This window comes from Aquila chrysaetos, chromosome 12 (assembly GCF_900496995.4).
Source record: "Aquila chrysaetos chrysaetos chromosome 12, bAquChr1.4, whole genome shotgun sequence".
Taxonomy (NCBI): Eukaryota; Metazoa; Chordata; class Aves; order Accipitriformes; family Accipitridae; genus Aquila; species Aquila chrysaetos.
In genome coordinates this window covers 6,377,213-6,396,601 of record NC_044015.1, presented here as the reverse complement: position 1 = coordinate 6,396,601, position 19,389 = coordinate 6,377,213, and the positions used below count along the sequence as shown (strand labels likewise).

General features: G+C 44.4%; 1 protein-coding gene across 7 annotated transcripts in view; it reads left to right on the top strand.

Annotated features, from left to right (window-relative positions):
• The window catches only part of LOC115349332 (ceramide synthase 4-like), a 46,820-nt gene extending 27,431 nt beyond the window's left edge, over positions 1-19,389 (top strand). For all 7 annotated transcript variants that reach the window (XM_030033444.2, XM_030033440.2, XM_030033441.2 and 4 more), the window contains 8 exons: positions 1,733-1,851; positions 3,814-3,871; positions 6,362-6,412; positions 10,333-10,425; positions 11,304-11,432; positions 11,713-11,819; positions 12,242-12,398; positions 17,403-19,389. In XM_030033444.2, coding sequence (XP_029889304.1) covers positions 1,733-1,851; positions 3,814-3,871; positions 6,362-6,412; positions 10,333-10,425; positions 11,304-11,432; positions 11,713-11,819; positions 12,242-12,398; positions 17,403-17,594 — 906 coding nt within the window. In that variant the 3' untranslated portion in view covers positions 17,595-19,389. The remainder of the gene's footprint in view (positions 1-1,732; positions 1,852-3,813; positions 3,872-6,361; positions 6,413-10,332; positions 10,426-11,303; positions 11,433-11,712; positions 11,820-12,241; positions 12,399-17,402) is intronic.

Sequence of the window (19,389 nt, the reverse complement as noted above, 5' to 3'; positions counted from 1 at the left end):
ACAGTTATAACAGCTGCTGGTGAGGGGAAAAAGCATTGGCAGGATTGTGAATTGTCAGGCAGTATTAGGATTTAACCTTGTCAGTGAAGTCCCTGCATGTGACCCCTGTGATAGGCAAAGGAATCAGATTTTCTTTCAGCTCCTTTTTGCAGGCTTTCTTGGCCTTGAAGCAGTAGCTATTAACCCTTACCAAGGATGTATGAGCAGGGGGCTGGGGTTCCAGTCCCAAGGGGTAGTCCTAGCATGAACACGTTGCTGCCTTGACAAGACTGTTGCTGCATGGTTCATGCTGCAGTGGGGCATGTGAAGCCCCAGGGCATTCAGTACCAGGTTAAAAAAAGAATGGAGGCTAAAATAAAAATGCAGGCATTCATCAGGGTTGTGCAGCCAGCCTTTCTTCCCAGCAGTGGGAAGGAGTGTTGTCAGGAACACTTGCCAGTATGGTGGTCCCCGACCTTCCTCCTGCCTGTCTGTCTGTGAAATCTGCACATTTCTCAGTAAAACTACTCCTGTCACAGAGATCTAACTTAAGGTGCAGCTTTGCAAGCGGGTTTTCCCCACAGCTCTCCCTGCACCCACACTGCATTGAAGCCAGCACTTTTATCCCAGAGAATCTGTGATACCGGAGCATATCCTCACCATGAGACTCCTGACAGCAGTGTGATGTGGAGCCAGAACAGTGTAGCTGGCTGCTGCCTTGCTCTCTCTGTTCACCAGTTACACCTCAGCCAGTCTTCTAGCCTCCTCCCTCTCCCATGAGCTGTCAGACACCTGCTTATGAGTCAGCTTTTACTTGTCCAATACAAGGTGAGATTTTGCTGTTCTCAGCAGCCTTCTCCTTGAGAGGAATGCCACATTATGGAGCAGCTGGAGAATATAAGTCAATATCTCCATTTCTCTCCACCTCAAGAACGGAAGTCACTAAGTAAGAGTGGAAAAAATAACATCTGAAAATTGGTAATGAACGTACTTCTGTACAACATGCTCGAACTATGTAAGTCATTCACATGATACCATTAAGGTAAATGCATTCCATGAAAAATCATTGCTTTACTTAAAAAATAAGGCTATCCATGGTGACACTTCCAGAAGGAATATAAAACATGACAAACTTTTTTCACGTCACATGCCAAACTCTTTAAGAGCCTAAGGACAGGAAGAAGGGTAATTGCAGGATTTCTGTGGGTAATCTGTTGAAAAATTATCCCTAACAGGTTTACCACAACAGGAAAATAGCCAGTAGGAAAATGGTGTTGCCTCTGCTCACGACGTCAGTCAGGTTATGGGCTGATACTGCACCAGAATGCTGAAAGGCATGACAAGATTTGGTGCAGAACTTTATTTAACTGCAATAAATCTTTCTTGGAGTGACAGATTTAAGGGACTTCGTCCCTGAAGACTGGGTGAGGAAGTGATTCAACAACAAACTCCTGTAAGGAGGCGAGACCAGTGTTTGAAAGGTGAAACTGTAGAAGTTCACATAAAAAATGTAAAGTTTCAACGTTTAGCATTAATAACCAGTTGCTTATGGGGGGGAATGGAAAGATTTTCCACAATCTGAGGTCTTTACACTAAGAATGGACAGCTTTCTGAAAGATGCTTTAGCCTGAACAGATTTGGGCTTGCCAGGAGCCTCCAGCTGGGCTCTGTGGTGGGTCAGACAAGATGCCCATATTGCCCCTTCTGACCTTTGAACCTGGATCTGAACCCTGCTTCCTCACCTCTTTTCCAGGGTGAGCTGATGAGTTTAGCCAAACAGTGCGACCTGCCAGTGAGGAAGGTGGAGAGGTGGTTCCGGTGCCGGAGGAACACAGACCGACCCAGCCTGTCGAAGAAGTTTTGCGAGGCCTGGTGAGTGGGAGCACAAGTCGTGAGCAGCAGGGGCCTTTCACGGGTGCTGAGCTCCGCAGGCAGCTCACTGCCTCCCAGCCTGCCCTCCGCCCCTACACAGAGAGCATCCTGGGTCTTCCCTGCCTCACCTGGTTCTTCTGCAAATCTGCTCCTTCTCTGTTACTGAAACATTCCTTGCTTTTCACTCCTAAGTCTCCTTTTACTTCTGTCTCACCTTTATTCCTTACAGGGCCTCTGTTTCTGACTTTGTAAGACTGGCATTCTGCTTTAAAACACAGTTGTACCTGAAAAACTCCCTACTGTTTTGCATCTTACTGCTTCTTGCTGCTTTGCTGCTGTTACAGTGCCTCCAGCATAGTCAGCCTTTCTGTTGCCTTTCCCGTGACTTCCCTTTGCCTCGCTGCAGGCTGATTCCTTCTGCTGCATCTTTTCTGCAACTGTTCTGCGCGCTGTTGCTTTCTAAAGTCACAGGCAGTGGGCTAGATTGTATTCTGCTGTCGGTTGACTTGAGCATCCTGAGAGTCAAAAACCAGCACCCTTTTATAGTGGCATAAAAAGGGGCCTATGTGCAAGCTTGTGTTTTCCAAAGAGCAAAACTCTTCTTGGAAACAGCTGTGTGGAAATCCTCCTTATTATGTGGAGGCACAAAATAAATCTCACGTCAGCCAGTTCTGTGAATGTTAGTCCTGGCTAAGCTTTCCACAGTAAAGGAGGATTCTCCTAAGCTTGGTTGAAATGCTTTACTTATGAGTGGCTGCTTTGCTGTTTGTGTAAGGAAGTAGGTTCTCCCAGGAAAGCCACAGAGATGAAAGAAATCATTAAATACCTGCAGTGCTATTCATCTGTCTAAAAGTGCGTATCCATAGGGTAGACATCAACTTTGAGCTAATCACCTCGTGCTCCATTTAGTACTTAACCTCTAATTCAAAAACCCTGTCTAAAAACCCTAATTGGAAAAGAAAAAATAAGAAAAGGATGTGTATTATTTATTTATAATATTTCAGATAGTTGCAGTTAGAACTATTTACAAAATCTGTGGACAAAAAGTTGTAAAGCAACCATGCTTAATCTGCTACCATCAAGATGAAATCTAAGTCCTCCCTACACTCCCTACACTCAGCTTACTTGCAGTAAATAGTAACACTCAACAGTAAATTCTTTTCTGACTCAACTCACTGAGGATGGTGTCCTTCCATCTGCCTGCTGTCACCATTTGCAGTCTGTAAAAAGAATGTCCTTCCAATGTGACGTAGTAGCTTTGTACAGTTCATGTCTGTCTTGGAGTTCCAGGTGGAGTCCCTCTCAAAATGTAGTTACTTCTGATTTGTTATGGAGATTTTTGGAAATTAAAGGACTGGTTTAGACAGTTTTACTCCTTTGAAGATTTCCTGTGTTTAGTTTATTAACAGCTTGTTTATTCTGTTGGGGTGAAATTTCCCTCATTCCTTCCTGTATGTGTGTATATTCAGTGTGACCTGCCTCTGTCCAGTGAACTTGGCAAACATTTTATATGTACTTCTGTGTGGGTTTAGTGTGGGTAAATCATTACCAGCTCCTGACTGAGACCAAACATGACAGTAATTACTTATTTTACATGATAATGAATTTAGCATGCCTAATCTCCAAAAGCCTAGGAGAGAGATTGGCATTGTTTGACTTTTACCCATGCATCTGCTAGTGCGGGGAAGGTTTGGGATGATTATCTGGGTGATCTTAATCAATGGGATTCTTGTACTTTCTGCTGTCTCTAACGCAGCAGAATTGCTCTTTGTGAAGTCTGTTGAATATGCTAGTGATGTGCAAAGAGCCACTCCTGTTATGACCTGGGCAAACTTTGAACGTATTAATGTATGACTTTGCCTTAATAGTGTCATTCTTTGAGTGGGTGTGATTGAGAGGCAGAATTGCAGTTTGGTGTTTAATGAATGGGATTCTAACGTACTTTTTTTTATTTGTTTGTAGCTGGAGGTTTACATTTTACATCATTTCTTTCTTCACTGGACTTGCTGTCCTGTACGATGTGAGTATCCAAGCAGTGCCGCTTGCTGTTCTACCTAGCCAGTGCCTGCAAGAATGGCAGGGTTTGTTGTCAAACATGTACTTTCAGACCTTCTTATAGAGGTTTTCCCACCACACCAGTCTGTGTCCTCTGCACAGCACACTTATGAGACCACAAACATATTGGACCATGCTTATTTTAAAAACTCAAACTCAAACCCAAGAGGTTTCATCTTCTGGCAGAGCAGAAGACAATGGGGATTGTGTAAAAATACATTTCTGTGGGGTAGGAGATGGAACACATGGAGGCTGCAGGGCCTGTTTGTGTGTTGTATCCAATACCTGTTTAAGGTAAAAAAACTCAGGCTTCCTTTGGAGCATGGACTGCAGTTTAATAATTTTCTTTTTTAATTTTCTTTTCCTTACCCAAGGTGGATTGGTTCAGGCTCATGGCTCTGCCTTTTCCCTGATTTGTTAAATAATGTGTTCTCTTGGTACGAATTGAACTGCCTCAACAGGCAGAGGAGGTAATAGAAGCCGTGCGTATGCTTTAAGCACTGAGCTGTCTTCACTAAGCTGGGACTAGGGGCACTGGTCATCCTCTGGCTGTGTTTTAAAGGTTACCCTGGCTTTTTTGCTGAATCCAGTTCCCTAGGTGAGCTTTGCAAAAGTCTTCCACACTGGCACCTCCTGAGGGGTTAAGTAATGAAAAACCTGCAGATCCCAAGACAGCAGGCACAAACTATGCTTGTCACTTCTCATTATTGTAACAAGTGGAGAACTTTTGAACTTACGCTGACTTTCAAGTCAGAATTTAAGGTACTCTAGCAGTATGAGTATTACAGGATGAGCTAGCAGAGGAGTGAAGGTATCTAAATCCCAACTGCAGTGTTTTGTGGACCTGTACATCAAAATAGAAGGCTATTCTTTGAGGCCGGCTATGAAAGTTTGGTATGGATGGCCTGCTTAGCATAGTACAAGAGTCCTGTGGTAACAGAACAGGCAAAATCCTGTTCTTCTGCATGTTATCTGACCATTCTTGGAATGAAAGATCATCTTAACTTTTTGTGAAAGTCTTTTCTTTATTCGGTACACATCTTGCAATTTTCACAAAAAAAGGAGGTATCTATCCTATGGACAGCACCTCTAGATCCCATAGCAAATAGCATGTTATTCTGTTATCTAAAATTGTACAGAAATGACTGCGTTAAAAAGAAGGACAAAGAATTAATGTGACAGGGCGTATTTGCATGGGACATTTCCTGACTTTTGCATGTTTACTTTGTAATTTGAGTAGTATTTTAATATGCATTTGTTTTTGTGAAACACCCTTCTTTCTTTAGAAAAAAAGCAAGTGTTTAAATTCTATATTAGTAGCTTTAGACTTATGGCAAAAACCTCTGCCCCATGAGTCAGTGAAATAGTAGGTAGCAATAGAAAGTTATCTCACAGTAGGCCACCAGAAAACAGCTTTATTTGCTGGGAGTAGAGGAATGATGAAATTCAGGGATCTGGGATTCCTTTGTAGTTTAGGTAACATGGTGTGCCATAGTTGTTTCAGAGTTTTTGCTTTGTCCTCTCTGATTCTATATCACACTTCTCTCCTGGTTCTGTACCTCTGTATTTGCTGTAAATCCTACTCCCAGCCCCAAACCCTGGCAACAGAAGGCTGTGTCTACTCGTAATTAGCACTGCTCGTAAATAAACACTGCTTCCTGCTTCCCTTCCAGATTGCCCATGCACCAGCAGTTGCTCAATGAGAGAAGAAGAAATGTTGCCTTCTTGCTCTTAGCTCTGATATCTGGAGCCTTGTAGAACTGTTACAGAAAATCACCCTTGCAGATGTGGCATAGAGTATGTTCCATCACTGTATGTCTAGGACGTGCTTGCTCTGATCAAATCTGGGCACAGCGAAGGGTCAGAGCATGCTCCATGCAGGACGAACTTTTGGGGACTTCAGTTGCCATGTTTCTATGAAAGTTTCTAAGCTGCCAAGTTCTAAACTACCGATTTTCTGTGAAGTATAAATGAAGTAGGATCTTTTCAGAGGTTCATTATTTAACAGGCTGCGGCATGATCCTCACCATTAGAGGACAAACCATGTTCCTGACACGCAAGTTTTCAGCTGCCTTACCACGTTTAATTGTTGTTGTCCAAACCACAGATATTCTTAATGAAATAGTTGTAAGACTATTTTAATATATTCAAAACATAACCACCACCACCCAAACTTGTAGAAGGCTGCAGCAAGTTGGTAGAAATCTTCCATGAGCTATTTTATTTAGAAATGGGCTAAACAGCATGTGAAATTTCAGTGCAGTAGCCACAAATTGACAATGTCACAAGCAACTGCAAGTTCTTGCAGTGGAAATCTCTTGGCAACTGAATTCCAGACACTGCGACCAGCTCTGCTTGCAATAAAGCACAACAAAATCTGTAGTAGTAACAAACTAAAGGAGTTAGTTGGTAAGAGAAGAATTCCTCTCACATTCGTGTTGCATGTTCTTTCCAGAAGCCTTGGCTTTGGGACCACAGAGAGTGCTGGACAGGATATCCACAACAGGTGAGTCATGCAAGAGGGAAAATTGCTGTTATAAATCATGCATTGTCTTTCAATATCTTTGGAAAATCAGGTTATATTAGTGACAAAAGAGAGGGCACTGAATTAAATTCAGACTCACGAGCCCTAAGAATTCAAAGCCAGACCCTTGTCAAGGAAGAATGTCTTTGTATCTGGTGTAATCCAAGCCCAATAGAGGATGAGTCAGGAAAGCAGGAGGAGACTGCAGAAATAAAGGGAAAGTGAGAGTTCTGACCAGCTGAGCTGAGAAACTGAAAAATGGGAATGCTCCAAGGTTGTTTAGTTTGTAGAAGAGACTGAGGCCAGAGAAGAATGTGTTGCCCGAGGGGAAGTGAAGACTTCAGTGGAGAGTATGTAGAGCAGAGGACATGCTCTGAATGGTATGCTGTGTACTTTCAGCTTTACTGAAGAATCATGTCCACGGTGCTCCCCAAGGAGTTTCCCAGTGGAACTGACAGTATAGCCAGTACCAATACAACATCATTCCTGTTAAGTTCAGAGGATGTTGTCTTACATTGTAAAACTGTATATTCTGAGTTTTTTCACACAGTACTGCGAGAAGTTGTCCAGTGGGTTGGAAAGCCTACATCTCTTATCAGCCCAGACCAGAATAACCTCGATGAAAATTGCCAGCTAGGCAGAAAATTTGCTCCTTGTTCCTCAACACAAGGAGCAAAGATAGCCCAGACCAGAATTACCTCAATGAAAATTGCCAGCTAGGCAGAAAATTTGCTCCTTGTTCCTCAACACAAGGAGCAAAGATAGCCCAGACCAGAATTACCTCAATGAAAGTTGCCAGCTAGGCACAAAATTTGCTCTTTGTTCCTCAACACAAGGAGCAAAGATAGCCCAGACCAGAATTACCTCAATGAAAGTTGCCAGCTAGGCACAAAATTTGCTCTTTGTTCCTCAACACAAGGAGCAAAGGTAGCAACCAAAAGCCAGGTACTTTTTTGACCAGCTGCCTCCCTTGTTATGCCTACTCCCATAACTTGAGAAGTTGGAAGAGTTAGAAAGGAGCTTCACCCACTGAGTACAGGAGCTATTGCCTGCTTTGCCTTTCCCCTTATGTTTTTATGTACTCTGAATTCTCTAGAGAAGATGACTATTGCCTGTTCTGTAGCAGGAGCCTTCCTATATCACACTGCTGTGGATGCCAGAGCAGACATAGTAAAGAGAGCTAAATTTCATTAAAGTGAAAAATCTGATTCCAACTTTGGAAGAGGTTCCTCTATCCTATGAGAGCAGCTGGTAAATGTTTCTAGCAGGATAGTAATCTGTATTATCATGCAGGGAGCTACCATGCACAGGATTTTACAGCATTTCTACCCAGTAGACTTTCCTGGGTAGGAAATAAAATCTTTCATTAACTGAAGAGGAGGCTGAAGGAAACTTGATCCCAGTACCAAGACAAAGTGAAGACCGCCTATGTTCCAGGACTTTTTGGTCTGGCAGTCAAAGTTAGAGCAAGACCTCATGACTGTATATTGAGGTTGCAGACCCATAAAGGGAAATGTAATGCACAATTTTAACAGTGTGAGCCACAGGAAACGTAATGGAACAAATGAGTGACGAATAAGGTAGTATCTTTCAAGCCAAGTCTCCAAACAATTCACTGTCACTCAAAGGCAGAAATTTAGGGGCAAATCTGTAGTTCAGTGTGAAAGCCAAACCATACAAACAGGTGGTGCTTGAATACATTCCTATGTAAGACTAAAAGGATCACGTGGGTCCTTGCCTCCTCCCATTCTGTACATTTGGAGTCCATGTCTTTTCAAAAACAATCCAAGTCATCATAACAGCACACTGGGGTGGGTTTACCCTGGCTGGCCACCAGGTGCCCACCAACCTGCTCTGTCTCCCCTCTCCTCAACTGGACAGGGGAGAGAAAATACAACGAAAGACTTGTGGGTCGAGATAAGGACGGGAAGATCACTTACCAATTGCCATCACGGGCAAACCAGGCTTGTCTTGGGGAAATTAATTTAATTTATTGCCAATCAAATCGGAGTAGGATTGTGAGAAATAAGAACAAATCTAAAAACACCTTTCCCCCATCCCTCCCTTCTTCCTGGGCTCAGCTTCACTCCTGACTTGTCCACTTCCTCGCCCCGAGCCGCACAGGGGGACGGGGAACAGGGGTTGCGGTCAGTTCATCACACGTTGTCTCTGCCAGTCCTTCCTCCTCACACTCTTCCCCTGCTCCAGCATGGGGTCCCACCCACAGGAGACAGTCCTCCATGAACTTCTCCACCATGGGTCCTTCCCATAGGGAACAGTCCTTCAGGAACAGACTGCTCTGGCATGGGTCCCCCCCATGGGGCCACAGGTCCTGCTAGGAGCCTGCTCCAGTCTGGGCTCTCCATGGGGTCACAGCCTTCTTCGGGCACATCAACCTGCTCCAGCGTCAGGTCCTCCACGGGCTGCAGGGGAATCTGCTCCAGCACCTGGAGCACCTCATCCCCCTCCTTCGTCACTGACCTGGCAGTCTACAGATTTGTTTCTCTCACATATTCTCACTCCTGTCTACCAGCTGCTGGTGTGCAGTGGTTTTTACCCCTTCTTAAATATGTTATCACAGAGGTGCTACCACCATCGCTGATGGGCTCAGCTTTGGTCAGCGGCAGGTCCATCTTGGAGCTGGCTGGAGCTGGCTCTGTCAGGCGTGGGGCAGCTTCTGGCATCTTCTCACAGAAGCCACCCCTGCAGCAGCCCACCCCCCCCCCCCTACCAAAACCTTGCGACATAAACCCGATACACACACTTTGCCACATCTGTAACAAACAGAAAAGACCAAAACCAGACCTAGTCATGTCCCACTGGCAAAGAGCAAGAAAGGTCAAGGACAAACCTGTGTATTGGCAGGAACAAAGAATGTATTAAATACAATTTCTACTAAACAGACCATGTCCTGTGCTAAAGACAATGACAAAAGAAATGCCAGTTCTCCCAGATAATCTGATCTTTGGGGAAAAAAAATCCCTTCTGATCCAGAGCTCCTGTTTGGATAACCTGCAGAGTCTGAACAGCATGTACCAGCCTGGGAGATGTTACTATCTCCCCTGGTAGCACCAGTGCATCCAGCTGTGCTTCCTCTTGTGGCCAATCACTGGTGCCACAAAGGAAAACAAACTAAAATCTATGAAGGCCATAAATCAACACTTTGGGTAGAGAAAGCCCAAATAAATTGGTATTTGGGAGCACCATACTCCATGATTCTTTGGAAACGCTAGTTGCAAAGCCCCTTTAGTCATAGGATTTTTTTTTAATTGAATAGTTTCAGGTTTAAGGAGGCCATATAGTGCCACAACAGTGAAAAATTACTTGTTAAATAGCACATATCTTGCTAAGTGGGTCTAAGCTTTTAGTTTTCCAGCTGTAAAACCCCAGAAAAATTACCCAGAAGAATGCAAATTACTGTTCACACTGAGATTGCACTTTCCCCCCATTAGTTTGATTCAACTGAAAAATCTGTGAAGGGTACAATGTGTCTGAAGCATCTCCTTGAATCCTAAAAAGGGAATGATTTATTCAGCTACTACTTAGCTATTTCACCATAATGGAATGGTTTACATAACTTTTAAAGCTCTATACTGACTGCTCAGGAATCTGCACAGTGCTGAAGAAATGCTGAAAATATTCTGGATCTTCTGGGTGATTCCCTAAATGTTCCACATGGTGCATCAAAGTGGAATTTCCCCTGCTATTTGCATTTGCTTCAGCACAGATGAGATTTAATAAGTAACCATATAGTTCAATGGAAGTATTTCCTCCTGAAGCTCCAAGAACCAGTTTTGTTGGTTTGGTTGTCTGGTATTCTTTTGCCTAGGAAGCAGTCTTCACTTCCAGCCCTTGCTCTGCTTTATCTGATGGGTATTTCACTGTCTCTCCCCCTCTCACAGCCTCTCCAACCCTCCCTGTTCTGGTACTACCTGCTGGAGCTCTCCTTCTACTGGTCACTGGTCTTCACCCTGCCTTTTGATGTGAAGAGGAAGGTGAGTGGCAGCCTCAGAGAAGAATCAAGCACAAACAGGACCCAGGCTGATTGCTCAGGAGAGTGATCTCCGAGAGCATGTGTGTAGTGCTAGTCTGAGGTTTTGGGGGATTCTGCCCTTGCTCATTCCCAGGAATTTCCATTCCCAACCACTGGCTTCCCTCTCCTCTGGGAAGTGGAGAACACAAACCCTGACAGAAAGGTGGAAACTACTGCAGAGTTCTCAATCCAGACTTCAAAATTGCACTTCTGGGACTCTTCTAAGCTGCACTGATCATAGAGATGGGAAAAGAGATGATTCTCTGCCAGTTAAGCTGCATGTGTTCCTAGGTGCCAGTGCCCCGACAGACAGGGTGCTGCGTGATTACATAGGCATACACATGCATTGAGGCTGCAAATATATCCTTGCAAGGAAAGGGTGGTTGTGAGTCTCCATCAGCAAGCCTGGGGGTATGAGATGGTTGTGCAAACAGGTAGGCATGCACAGGGGCACAGAGCAGAGATGGATGTGGGCACTGCTTTGTGACAGAAAGGAAGCACTCTTTATGTTGAATTTGTCTGTACTGAATCATTGGCTTTTATTATTCTGTCTTCTGATTTGCACCATCATCGGACCATTACTGGTGGACTGGAGGGAAAGAGTGTTCTTTGTTGTGAGATCCTCAGTTTACACTATAAACTCTTCATTCCAGCTTCTCTTGGTTGCCTGCATTTCTAGAATGTGTTTGATAAAACAGTTATATGGGTAAGACCTTATAGTGGGGAGGTTTCTTAAGTCGTTGGGCAGAGAGATTTCATTGCTACCTGCAGGAGGCATGCTTTAACCAGGGCAGAAGGTGCATTATGTATTTTATTCTCTGCTGTCCCCTTTCTCATCAGGATTTCAAGGAGCAGATAGTCCATCATGCTGCAACCATCTTCCTGATCAGTTTCTCCTACTGTGCCAATTACATCCGCATTGGGACACTGGTGATGGTGATTCACGATGCTTCTGATTGCTTCCTAGAGGTGAGCTCCACAACTTAAATGCCAGGCAAAGCCTAGTTAGCAATGGTGCTCTTCAGCCAAAGGGTGTCTTTTGATCTAGCACGTTATGGGCCAAGCATTATGGTGTTTCACAGATAACTCAGTACTGATCTCCTGACCCAGCCCAGGGTGCCCTGCAGAGAGCCAGGAAGAGGCATGATTACCTGCATGCAGATTGTATTGTGTCTGGCTCATTAGCCTCCTGGAGCATGTGCAGATGCACTGTCTTGGCCTGCTGTTTTATTGTTCTTTCTCCTTCCAGCCAACTAAGATATTCAATTACATGAAGTGGAAAAAAACTTGTGACAGCCTCTTTATGATCTTCTCAGCTGTTTTCCTCATCAGCCGCCTGGTCATTTTCCCGTACACGTGAGTCTGCTGCAGTCAAGGGAAATGGAAAAGCTGCTGTCTGAGACAGGATAATTCAGCTGGGTGCTGAATCTTTTGCTGCAGCCTTTGCTTTTCAATCCTTGAGCATATGTCCCAGCCCTTTGCATAGGCTACAGTGCCACATGGCTGTTGCACCTGCCTTGTGCTAAACTGAGGTGGTCTGCCTTGGAGTTCATAGAGTAGTTTTAAAGTCCTGAAGTATACTGCAGAGGAGAAGTCCTCAGCCTGTGGCTCTATCCTGCTTATTTCTGTTGGGGACCTGAGAGTTGGCTCACATGTATTATATATAAGGAGGAGGTGACTGACCTGAAGCTTCCTCTATGACTAGAGCTTTCTGGGGCTTAATTACAGCCCTACTAACAACAAGCTTTCCCTCCACTGCAATTCCCTGTCTCTTGCAGAGTGCTCTATAACACCTACTATTACTCCATGGAGATATTCCAGCCTTTCTTTGGATACTACTTCATGAATGGTCTCCTGATAATTCTGCAGCTGCTCCATGTCTTCTGGTCCTGCCTGATTATTCACATGGTCTACAAGTTCATCCTCCAGGGCACGGTATGGATCAGTTTTTATTCCCCTGTACATCACATGGGGAGGGAGGGTCCACTTAGGCCACTTGGGAGCACAGGAGTTCATCTGGGATGGATTCCTTCTTGCCCTAGTGAAATTATACATATACATTCCTAGCAGTGGGTTGAAAGGAACACTCAATATTATTAGGGAAAGTTGACCAAAAATAGGTAAAGTTTTTATGAGTCACTACAATATTGGGTCCACTTCTGATGCTTGTATTCAAGAAAAATGTGGATTGGACTCCAGGGAAGATTTCCATGAACAAAGCCAATGACATCTGAGTAAGGATCCCAACACTTAGGCCAGTATGCTTTGCATTTGTAACAAAACTAAGATATCAAGGCAGGGAAAGTTGTCATGATTGGTGAGGCCAGTGCAAAAGCGCTTCCGTTATAGTACAGGATTTTTAATTACAATGTTACTGAGATCACAGAATCACAGAATGGCTGAGGTTGGAAGGTACCTCTGGAAGTCTTGTCCATATTCCCAGGCTCAAGCAAGGTCACCTAGAGTAGGTTGCCCAGGACCACGTCCAGACAGCTTTAGAATATCTCCAAGGATGGAGACTCCACAATCTCTCTGGTCACCCTGTGCCAGTGCTTGGTCACCCTCAGTAAAAAAGTGTTTCCTGATGTTCAGAGGGAGCCTCCTGTGTTTCAGTTTGTGCCCATTGCCACTTGTCCTGTCACTGGGCACTACTGAGAAGAGCCTGGCTCTGTGTTCTCTACACCTTCCCTTCAGGTATTAATATACACTGATAACATCTCCCTGAGCCTTCCCTTCTCCAGGCTGAACAGTCCCAGCTCTCTCAGCCTTTCCTCCTATGTGAGGTGCTCCAGTCCTTTCATCGTCTTTGCAGTGCTTCACTGGACTGTCTCCAGTATGTCCATGTCTCTCTTGTACTGAGAAGCCCAGAACTGGACAGAGCACTCCAGGTGTGGCCTTACCAGTGCTGAGTAGAGGTGAAGGATCACCTCCCTCAACCTGCTGGCAACAGTACTCCTAATGCAGGCCCGGAAGGGCAAGGGCACATTGCTGGCTCATGTTCAACTTGGTGTCTGCCAGGACCTCCAGGTTTTTCTTAGAAAAGCTGGTCAGCCCCCAGCATTTACTGGTGCCTAGGGTTGTTCCTCCACAGGTGCACAACTTCACACTTCCCTGTGTTGAACTTCACAAGGTTCCTGTCAGCCCACTTCTCCAGCCTGTCAAGGTCCCTCTGGATGGCAGCACAAACCTCTGGCATATCAGCCACTCCTCCCAGTTTTGTGTCTTCAGCAAACTTGCTTAGGGTGCACTCTGCCCTATCATCCAGATCATTAATCACAGAATCATAGAATGGTTTGGGTTGGAAGGGACCTTAAAGATCATCTAGTTCCAACCCCCTTGCCATGGGCAGGGTCAGTTTCCACTAGACCAGGTTGCTCAAAGCCCCATCCAACCTGGACTTGGAACACTTCCAGGGATGGAGCACCCACAGCCTCTCTGGGCAACCTGTTCCAGTGCCTCACCACCCTCACAGTGAAGAACATCTTCCTTACATCTAATCTAAATGTGCCCTCCTTCAGTTTAAAGCCATTACCTCCCGTCCTATCACTACATGACCTTATATAAAAAAGTCCCTCTCCAGCTTTCTTGTAGGCCCCCTTTAAGTACGGAAGGCTGCTCTAAGGTCTCTCCAGAGCCTTCTCCAGGCTGAACAACCTCAAGTCTCTCAGCCTGTCTTCATAGGAGAGGTTCTCCAGCCCTCTGATCATCTTCGTGGCCCCACTCTGGACTTGCTCCAACAGGTCCGTGTCCTTCTTATCTTGGGGGCCTCAGAGCTGAACGCAGGACTCCAGGTGGGGTCTCACAAGAGCAGAGTAGAGGGGGAGAATCACCTCCCTCGACCTGCTGGTCATGCTTCTCTTGATGCAGCCCAGGATACGGTTGGCTTTCTGGGCTACAAACGCACATTGCCAGGTCATGTTGAGCTTCTCGTCAGCCAACACCACCACCTTCACAGGGCTGCTCTCAATCTACTCATCGCCCAGCCTGTATTTGTGCTTGAGATTGCCCTGATCCATGTGCAGGACCTTGCACTTGACCTTGTTGAACTTCATGAGGTTCCCACAGGCCCACTTCTCAAGCCTGTCAAGGTTCCTCTGGATGGCATCCCTTCCCTCCAGCATGTTGACCGCACCACACAGCTTGGTGTTGTCGGCAAACCTCCTGAGGGTGCACTCAATCCCACTGTCCATGTCTCTGACAAAGATGTTAAACAGCGCCTGTCCCAATACTGACCCCTGAGGAACACCACTCATCACTGCTCTCCACCTGGACATTGAGCCATTGACTGCAACTCTTTGAGTGTGACCATCCATCCAATTCCTTATGCATCAAGTGGTCCATCTGTCAAATCCATGTCTCTCCAATTTAGAGACAAGGATTTTGTGCAGGACAGTGTCAAATGCTTTGGACAAGTCCAGGTAGATGACATCCATTGCTCTTCCCTTATCCACCAATGCTGTAACCCCATCGTAGGTGGCCACCAAATTTGTCAGGCATGATTTGCCCTTAGTGAAGCCATGTTGGCTGTCACCACTCACCTCCTTGTTTTCCATGTGCCTTAGCATAGTTTCCAGGAGGATCTGCTCCATGATCTTGCTGGGCACAGAGGGGAGACTGACTGGCCCGTAGCTCCCCAGGTCTTCCTTTTTTTCCCCTTTTTAAAAATGGGGGTTATGTTTCCCCTTTTCCAGTCAGTGGGAACTTCCCCAGACTGCCATGACTTCTCAAATATGATAGATAGTGGCTTAGCCACTTCACCCGCCAGTTCTCTCAGGACCCGCAGATGCATCTCATCAGGTCTCATGGATTTGTGCACCTTCAGGTTCCTTAGATGGACTTGAACCTGATCTTCTCCTACAGTGGATGGTTCTTCATTCTCCCAGTCCCTGCCCGGGAGACATGTTTTGTATGGATTGTCTTACAGTGCTGTAGATGTCTACAGAGTAGATATTTCTGTCTAAACTAGCTGTCTGGACTCTTCATAGCAGCAGTGGTAAACAGGCATGCCCAAAGCATAATCCATTCAAGATTGCACCCAGGTAGTGCTGTTCATCTCAGTCAGTTGTAGAGCAACCCTAGATAAATGTCTGAGATGCAGCTGTATAAACAAAATCAAAGACATGACCTAATGGCATTAGATTGGCCACACGCCAAGGACACAGTCCAGGAGTAACAAGTCAGTGCCTTGTGGGAGTTGACCTCATCGCCCAGGGTGAATTGTTTTATTAGTATCCAACTGGGGAATTCTGTCTTAACGGGAACTGAGAACAAGCATTAAAGGCTTGTCTTCATCCATATTGTCCCCATTTTCTTTATCTGCCTTCCCTTAAGGTAGCACAGAGCAACTTTCTTGCAAATTAGGAAACAGAAACTTCACAGGGCAGAAAATGAAGACGCAACTGAAGACACCCTTTTATTGTTTTCCTAATTCTAGTGTGGGCTGAATTACCATTGCAGTTATTACAGTGTAAAATGATGAGGTAATAAATAGCCTTATTAGAAAGAAATGAACGATCAGGGAGAAAAATACTGAAGCGTATCCAGAATTTTTCCTATTTTATCTAAAAATCATCTGCCACATTTGATGCAAAAATATATTTGAGAGCTTTCCATATTGAGCAGTGAATAGCAAAGAAAAATCATCCTGAGCGATCTGTTTCAGTAATATTTAGTAGCCCAAAGCAGTATCAGCAAGAATACAGGACATTCTCCCCTTCTTGAGAGCCATGAAATTCTTGCTCCAGTCAGTTCACATTCTTCTCATAGGCCTTTCTGATCTCCAGCTTTCCTCTCGGGCTACAGGATCATCTGCACCACCTTCTCACATGATGTCCCCTAATGCCCAGTAATTAGAACTCAGCCTAGATCCTGAAGTACAAGTTTCATTCCCTCATACAGGCAGCCTGAGATACATCATTGTAATTCATGCAGCTACCCATATTGTCCTTGGAGGCAGTTTGAATTCAGTGCAAGTTTAGATTCTAACAAATCCTGTCTGCATTTGGGTGTAGTGATCTCTAGAAAGAGCATCAGATCAAATAGACTTCTTAATATGATCCAAGAGATATCCCCAGAAGAACAGAGTAAATGGAGTCTACAGGTGTTTATGCAGCAACTGACATGCCCCTGAGCAGTTTCCAAAGCTCAGGTCACAGAATGGGTTTGCTGCTTTCCCTCAGAGCACTCTTTCCAACAAGGAGTGTGACACCATCGATTTGTCCCCAGTTTTGGCATCTTGTTTTGCAGAGTAGAAACAGCCTGGGAAGCCAGCAAGTGCTAGGCTGCTTTTCTAAACTGTCATTTTATCACATTGTTTCTTCTTTGTCTTCCTTTTAAGGCCATGAATTAAATATTTAGAAAAGTGGAGTACAGATCTCTCTGTCAATAGCAAGAGGAAAAACCTGAACATAAAACTGAATGTAGTCAGAATTGAGTGGTTTTGTGTTAAGCTATTGGTTTGTTTGAAAGCATATGCTTTCAAACTGTCCAAAGCAGTCTGCTCAACCTACAGCCACCCAGGCCAAGTGTGGTCAGAAGCTATCTCCTTGTCCCTTTTGGAAAATGTAAAAGAGCTTGATTAACTGCCTCCCCTCATCCTTCTTCCACACGCTGACGCCCAAAGCAGCAACATGGATCTCCTCAGTCTTACACGGTTGCCCTCAGTCCTGGGCATCTGTAGTTTGCTGCTGCTTCTCAACCTGTACAGTAATTCCTAATTTTTATCAGGATCACAGGTAGGATTCTACTGAGACTGAAATCAAAGAGACGGAGAGAATCTGTTTCCAAAGGTGATGTAAAAGCTGAAAGGACACAGTAGAACTGTGTGCCAAAGGCAGGTGGCTGAAGTAGCAGATGAATATTTAGCCTGTGGCTCAGCTAGCACTGCTTCTTGTGCAGACTTCTGTGTTTGTATTCCTTCTCATTTACATGTTTCCGTAGATGGAAAAGGACATGAGAAGTGACACAGAAGAAAGTGACAAGGATGAAGAAAGAGAAAAGATTAGGGAAAAGGAGCAAAATGGGATCACATATTTCAGCAACGTCACAAGCAACAATTATATCCAGAGGAATGGGTCTGAGCCACTGAAAAACAGAACCCATCTCACCAATGGCCATGTCAAGGAAAGATAGCTACTGTTCATGTGCTTCTGATATGGTCTTTAATGAACCCAGTCCACCGTCTTTAGAAACAGTTTTGCTCATTGTGTAGATAAAATGGAGTGCAATTGCAGTATCATAGCTGAATTCCTGCTTCCCGTAAACAAAGTGTTGATAGTCAGTGATATTTGAAGGAAGTTTTTGGTCTTTCTTCAATAAAAGCTTACTATAGGTTGTAGCCTTGAAACAGATAGAAAGGGATCAAAGTGATTTGACTTGTATTAGACTGTACCATACTTGTTGTTAAATGTGTTAATCTTGAAACATACTTAAAAAAAAAAAAAAGGTGGATAAACTCTGGCAATGTCAAGTCTTAACCACCTAATGTTGTTTGATAGGAATCTGTTTAGCCTTGATCAACCTCTGGAGGCCCTGGCCCATTGCCACTAATGATTATGGCTAATGAGTAAGTGTGAGACTCTAAATCTTAATACGGGGACACCTCTTTTGAGAAGACAGGTGCCCCATACACGCTCAGAAAGTTAAAATTAAGCAGAGTGGAATGAGAGCTTTGGAAAGACACAGGAGAAAACATTTTCTTCTCAAAGGAAATGCTGCTGTGCACCACATGACCAGTTTTGTAATGGTATGGATCTCAGTCCCTTCTGTTGTCAGCATTATTGCCACAAAGGTGGGAACTCCAAAGCCCAGACTGGAGAGAGAGTACCCACCCAAATCATAGTTGGAAGAGCTGGAAAATCCAGACAGCTGTGTCTCAACTGTCAGGTAATCCTTTAAACCTGTCTTGGAAGGAAACACAGTCAGAAGAAAAGTGGCAAGAAACTAGATAATCTAGAAGACAACACTGATTAAGTGCTCATGTTTTCACTTAGTGTGGTTGGCACAGTGGGAGATGTTTACAGAGTCAGCTTGTGGCAAGAAGGGAATACATTTCCCCTATCCTCAGAGGAAAAAGCACCCAGAGAAGATCTGCTGAACCTTATGGAATAATGCTTTAATGTGGCCTTCTAACTCTAGGGCCTTTGCCTAGATGTATCAATAATAGCAAGTTTAAAGCAGTAGTCCATGAAGTCATGATGCAGTTCTGATTCAGTTTGTTTAGGTGTCCTGTATCTTATACCCTGTGTAGTCTTAGACTTTGGATTCTGTAATCCCTTAAAAGAGTTAAATTAGTATGACATAAATTTCTGTTTTACAGGTCAATTAATCTATGAAACTGAAGTATTAACAAATTCACTGTAATGAGTGCAGGGACTTAGACTGCCAAGGCCATGCAGACACTTCCCTATATGTGCCCAATAAGGGCCAATGCTAACTGGGGGGGTACATAGACCAAGGAAATGCCTTTGAAGAGGTGGTGCACATGTTTAAAATTAAAAGGCAAGTGACAGCATAGAAGGACAAGACGGTTTTCAGCAATCCACTCAGTTGACCTGAGATGTGACTGAGAGCGCTTTGGTCTGAGCTTGTATGTGCTTATCTTAGGTTTCAGTCAATATACATTGCATAATTTCAGATGGGAAAGAGTGGTTCCAGCGTGGGTGATTCCATGGCAGTAACATGCTCTGGGAGGAGAGCATCTGTTCTTGCATCATCATTTAAATTTGTATTTGCTGAAGATAGTTTGTCTCTGAAACCTTGAGCTATTTTGAAGATGGAAGTATATGTTCTGTCTACTGTCATGTTCCTTTAATCTGAATCTACGATCTTGCCACTCCTCTGCAGGTGATGTGTTCAGGTGCGGTGGTTATATATCATTTTGTACTACTGAATGTAAACGTTCTTTATAAAATACTTTTGAAAGGTT